At 41.4% G+C, this 6433-nt stretch overlaps 1 protein-coding gene across 1 annotated transcript; it reads left to right on the top strand.

The window, feature by feature from the left end:
- TTC32 (tetratricopeptide repeat domain 32) lies at positions 1-6160 on the top strand. Its single transcript, XM_082642428.1, has 3 exons — positions 1-496; positions 4780-4946; positions 5689-6160. Exons 1-3 carry the CDS (start codon positions 345-347, stop codon positions 5814-5816), a joined length of 447 nt encoding a protein of 148 aa, XP_082498554.1. The 5' UTR covers positions 1-344; the 3' UTR covers positions 5817-6160.
- Positions 6161-6433: the final 273 nt, after the last annotated feature.

Here is a 6433-nt window from a genome sequence, read left to right as displayed (position 1 = left end):
CTCCTTACAACATGTAACCACGGACTTAGAAAGCAGTTTGGGACTATCGATCTACTGCTTTTCTGGAGACGAGGCAGGCGAGACCGGCAGTAACAAGAGAACTGCACTTCATCAGAAGGGTCCGTCTGCCCAGGCTCTCCTGAAGCACCTGCGCTCTCCACCAGCAGCGTCATTAATCCCGCGAGACGACGGGTCCGCGGAAGGCACAAAATTCCCCCTTTGCTAGAGCCCAGGTTTTTGCTGTCAAGTTAAATTCCGGGGTGCGGAAGTAGCTTTGTCGTGCCGCCTCTAATCGCTCAGAAATCAACCCCAGTTCTACACGGAAAGCTAGGCCTCCGACCGCTATGGAAGGGCAGCAAGGGCAAGAAAACCTCGCGACCCTAGCGCTTGCCCAAGCTCATTTCCAGAAGGGCGAGTACGCGGAGGCCGAAGCGCTGTACTCCGCTTACGTTCGCCAGTACGCCTGTGCGGCCTCCGAGGGAGAGGCGCCCGGGAGGTAAGTATCGCGAGAAGTGGACACAGCGGGACCTCTGCAAGGTGGGCGGCAGGGCCGGTCTAGTCTGGTTTCTCGGTTACCCAAGCTCACCGGCGCAGCGGGAGACGTTTGTGTTTCCAGAAAGGCAGTGAGGGAGCATCCTAGAACGCAGCCCTGTGCGCGTTCCTCTGGGACAGACATGAGGGTGTCCGGACACCGAGGCGCCGGCTGCCTTTCACCTCGAGTGTCCCGATTCCATGTTACTCTGATCCAGAGTCTTAGAGCGAGACCTGGTGAGGGCGAGGTGCCGTGGGGGCCACGCTAGCACACAGTACCACAACTCCACGACATCACAGCAGGTGTTTTGTTTTTCACTGTGAAAAATTTAAATATATGGAAATGGTGTAATGAACCTCCAGGTAACCATCACAGGGCTTAAGCATTATCAGTTCATCCAGGGCATCATATTATTCATCCATGGATGTTTCAGAGTGCATTTCTAGATATTAAGGATTTAAAAAGGCGTAACCACAATATCATTAGCACATAATTGCTAATGTCAAGTTTTGGAGTTTTCCTGGTTGATCAATAAAGGTTGTTTTGTTTTGTTTGCTTGTTTGGTTGGTTTTTAGCAGTTGGTTAAAGTCGGGATGCACATCAAGTCTTTGCCTTTAAGGTTCCCCTTCATTTTTTTGCCTTGCAGTTTATTTGGTGAGGAAACTGGGTCATGTGTCCTGAGAGTTTCCCGCATTTTGGATTTGCTGAATTCATGCCCCTGATGTCATTTAATACGGTCCTCTGTCTCCTACATTTCTTGTGAGTTGGTAGTTAAATCTTGAGGTTTGATCCAATTCAGATCCAGAATTACGGTGAGAACACTTTTGTAGGTGGTGTTGTGTCCTTCTGTCAGAGAACATGTAATGTCTTTCTTTTTGTGATGTTATCAACCTTGATACCGACTAGGGTTCTTGGCCTTCCCCAATCAATAGAAACTGATGAGACTAGACAAGAAATCCAGGCAAGGCTTTCTTGGGTCCCCTGCTGCAGCAGGAGGGAGCAAACACAAGTAACAGATTCCCGTGCTCCCCGAGGAGGGGTGAGCTGGTTCCTTATAAGGGGTGACGGGAGGGGGGTGTCCAGGGGTCCAGCTGGCCAGAGGGGTGGCTTAGGCGGTCTGCCCACCCCTTTGGTGGTGGTGAGTGCCGGGGGCATGCGCTGTACCCTGCTTTTGCTCCCGACACCCTGTTTTTGCTCCCGGCTCTTCAGAAATGGCAGTTGGGGTTTGTTTTTGGTTTTGGTTTTGTATCTTGTCCATAATTTGCACCAACTTTTTAGTCCCGTATAGTTTCTTTGTATTTTGTTGCTCAAGGAGATGTTTGTCCAGGTGCAAGCACTGCAGCAAAGGGTCCCAGGTCCCAGCCTGTGTCAACCTCACCTGCTAATACCTACTCTCTCAAAGCATCTTGGATTTATGCTTGAGTGTGTAGCATGTGTTGTACTCCAGGTTTTGCCTTTGTTGTTCTTGTTGATTGTGTTGAGTGGTCCGGGATGAGAAAAGAAAGGACAGCTGAATGAGCAGGGGTTTTTTGACAGTTTTGAGTTGTCTGCACTATCACCCTCCTCTCCCCTCAAGGATTTGATTTTTCTTGACAGGATGCCAGCTTGTCTTATTTGTATGAGGCTTATGATTCTTCTCCTGTTTGTTAAACTCACATGGAATTAAATCAGAAACATTTAGTGGCTTTCTTATTTCAGTAATACACCAGAATAATAGTTAATAGAAGTTTTGGGGCAAGCAATAAGATGGTACCCCCCCAAAGTTAGTAAACATAGAAAATGTAGTTTTCTATTCTTGTTTAAAGCTCTAAGCATAGACTTATCTCGTAGGTTAATTTTTTTTATTTTTTTATTTTTTATTGAAGTATAGTTGCTGTACAATATTATATGTTACGGGTATACAATATAGTGATTCACAATTTTTAAAGGTTATACTCCATTTATAGCTATTATAAAATATTGGTTATATACCCCGTGTTGTACAATATATCCTTGTAGCTTATTTTATACCTAATATTTTGTACCTCTTAATCCCCCACCCCTGTATTATCCCTCCCCCCTTCCCCACTGGTAACCACTAGTTTGTTCTCTGTATCTGTGTCTGCTGCTTATTTGTTATATTCACTAGTTTGTTTTATATATATATCTATATATATATATATATATTTTTTTTTTTCTGGTATGTGGGCCTCTCACTGTTGTGGCCTCTCCCGTTGCGGAGCACAGGCTCCGGACGTGCAGGCTCAGCGGCCATGGCTCACGGGCCCAGCCGCTCCGCGGCATGTGGGATCTTCCCGGACCGGGGCACGAACTCGTGTCCCCTGCATCGGCAGGCGGACTCTCAACCACTGCGCCACCAGGGAAGCCCTAGTTTGTTATATTTTTTAGACTTATCTAGTAGGTTTCAAAAATGATTCATCAGCAACAGGCATCGATGCCTCTAGTCTTGTTACTCCTCCTCCTTTTTTCATCTCAGCCTGAGATCACAAATTTGTTGTGTGGCAAATGTAATTTCTGCCCCTTACCAGCATAGGAGAGAAAATCTGTGGAGGTTTAGCAGAAGGTTGCTCAGCATGCCTGCATGAACCTTCTAATTTCCTTATAGTTCTGAAATTCTTCTAGGAACTCATGGTTAAACTGAGTTCTGTCATTTCAACTTTCTTCCTTAAATATATCTCTTAGGGTTCGTTTATTTTTAAAACAATGGGTCCGTGAATCATTTTGAAACAGTACTCACAATCTTTGTATGCCTGCCACTCTGAATGGCTTATAACGTTTTTTTTTAATATTCAAAAGTGCAGCCTTAGCCATAAACCTAATTTCCAAATACTGTTTTTTCTTTGCTAAAGTTAGCAAGTGCAAAGAAAAAAAAATCTACTTTTGGATTAGGTGACTTGGTTATATTCCATCCAAGTAAACACTATCATTACAAAGTTCTCAATATTAAAAAAATTCGGCTTTAACTGTTAGCCCATGTCTTTAAAATACGAAACGATTTCCGTATGGAGAGTAGGCTTTTAGAATTTGTTGTAATGAGATCTAATTCTAAATCAGACATTTGATGATCCTCTGATAATAAGACATTTATAACAAAGTTTTGAAGCTTAGAAATTTAATGACTAAAGCCTTACCGAGTCCTGAGGCTGCATTTTTCTTAATACTCTTTACTGGGCAGCAGTTCAGCTATATCATAACAGAGAGAGATAAACGGAGTGTCCCTTCTTGTTCACTAGGCTTTAACGGTGGTGCTAGTGGCATCTAGAAGTGTCCATGTACCCAGTCTCTCAAAGAATGACAGCTGAGTTCAGCCTGCATCTCCCTGTTTGGTTCAAATTTGAGAATCCTTTGAAAAAAAGAAAGGAAAACAGAATCATCTCTGACATGGAACAGAGCCCACTGATATTCTCTGTGTAGAAGATTTGTCCAGCAGAGGCTGGTGTGTGAGTGTGTGTGTGTGTGTGTGTGTGTGTGTGTGTGTGTGTGTCCCGTTGAGCTGGTGGCTGGTCAGAGCTGCCTGGATGTCTAGCCACTCACAGAAGTCTGCTCACTCAGAGCTCCTTGGACCACCTCTGGAGCCCTCAGATGCAGTGCCGTTTCTGCACACAGGACCCTGAGTGTGGACCAGAGCCGTGATGTCCCACTAGCAGGAAGCCAATCTGGCCTTGGGAAGGATACCTGCTGAGGCTGGAGGGAGGGCGATTCTCTCCCCAGAGAGCACTCCCTAGGGATCAGCATGTTGATTTTTCACTTAGAGTTAACCTCTGTTTCTTTACTGGTGGAAAATGAGTTAAAATCTCAGTGTTTTGAGATCATTTAAAAACTTGAGGATAAAACCGATTCACTTTATGACATGTCCGTAGCACACTTGAACTTTGGGCTGGCTTTCCCTCCTTGCTTCATTCAATTATGAGCTGTCTTCTTTGCCTCACTGGCATGTGCTTTAGAAAATAAACATTTTCATATTATATTCAACAAAACAAATTGACAATGAACAGGGGCTTTGAACACACAGTAAAATGAATGTGCTTTTCAGATTGACAAGGTAGTGCTATATAACCTTGCCAATGTAGAAAACAGGATTAAACAAAACTTGACTCCACTGCTTTATTTCCTTGCACTTTGTTTCTTCCGCTTGTAGATACCGCATGTTATAGGCTATGAGTTTGACAAGACCCAAAAGAGAATGAAAGGGGAAGCAAGAGGAATTTGGCAACACTGTGTTTTTAATGTGAACTTTTTGTTTAAAGCAAATGCAGCCCTGAGGATTTGGCTACTGCATATAACAACAGGGGGCAAATCAAGTACTTCAGGGTGGATTTTTATGAAGCCATGGATGACTACACATCTGCCATAGAAGTCCAACCCAATTTTGAAGTTCCATATTACAACAGAGGGTTGATATTATATAGGCTGGGTAAGAATTTTTTTCCCTCCTTTTGTCCTTGACTGTATTCTGTGAATTCAGAGCTCTCAAATGTTGTAAAACTAATGTAGTAATCATCCAGTGTGAAAGTGATGTGAAATTTAGGTTTAGAGCCTGGAGCAAAGGAAGCCTACCTGAATTTATTTTAGGCTTCCAGTAGGTGTTACAGACCACAGCGGGGCACTGGGGTGGGAACTGGACCTGGGCACTGGAGTGAGAGTGATCCTATTTGTGCCTCTGCATCCCCAGCTGCGAAATGAGGGTAATGCTGCTGATTCCCTGTGAAACTTTTCTGAGTTAAAATCTTTGAAGGCATACAAGACAATATAAAGTGAAGGGGTTTTAGATTCTTGGACTAAAGGGATTGTTAGGATCGTTTCTCATTAAAGTGTTAAAAAGAATATTAATTTCCTGTTTCTTAATTTTACTGTAATTATATAAAATAGGTGATATGATTTTGTTGAAATTTTGTGATGATTTAGGCTACGTACCTGTTAAATCCCAGTACGTAAACCCATAACTAATTTTAAGTGTATTAATCTGTAAGGGTACACAAAGTTACTGTGATACAAACATCCCTACATCATTATCAAGAGGAAAATATTCCTTTAGCAGGAGTGGTTGAAAGCTTGTAAATATAAAAGCAAAAGTATATGTATCCAAACTTTGCTATGAATAATATATAGAAATACTCAGTGTTTTTTCTTTTCCATTTTTTTGGGTTCTGGTACAGGATACTTTGATGATGCTTTGGAAGATTTCAAGAAAGTATTAGACTTAAATCCTGGATTTCAAGATGCTATTTTGAGCTTAAAACAGACTATTCTAGACAAAAAAGAAAAGCAAAGAAGAAATTATTGAAAATTTTAACTTAATTGAAATACTAACTCATGATCCACCTGACATCTCACTGTCTCTAATTTAAAGCTGGTGTTAAGCTATTTTGATTTATATTTAAGATAAAGAGATTCATGCATCAGCACTGAAAGTTAAATGATGTACTTAAGGTAGTTAATTTCAGCTTGAGTAACTGTGTTGAGTAGGTATGCTTTTATGAAGTGTAAATGAGTAAAAAGAATGTATAATTGTATATTATTACAGTAAAATATTTAAAGAAATGTGTGGTATTTTCTTCAGTAAAACTATTTATTTTGCTATTTTTTATTCCCAACTTTTTATTACAAAAATCTTACCTCTACAGAAAATTGGAGGTATAGTACAATAAACACTTATAAACTTTTCACTGAGATTCACCAGTTGTTAACATTGTGTCACATTTGCTTTTTCTCTATACTTAAATATATAACTTTTTGCTGAGCCACTTGAAAATAAGTTGCGCAGATATCACAATACTTTACTCCTAAATATTTCAGCCTGCATTTTCTAAGAATAGAGACAGCCTTCTTTATAGCCACAATACTGTTATAATACCTAATAAAACTAATAATTCTATAATATCATCCATACCCAGCCCATAT

This window comes from Mesoplodon mirus (assembly GCF_964341445.2).
Source record: "Mesoplodon mirus genome assembly, chromosome: 14".
Lineage (NCBI taxonomy): Eukaryota > Metazoa > Chordata > Mammalia > Artiodactyla > Ziphiidae > Mesoplodon > Mesoplodon mirus.
Note: the sequence above shows the minus strand (reverse complement) of the source record. Positions and strands in the feature narration are given on the sequence as shown.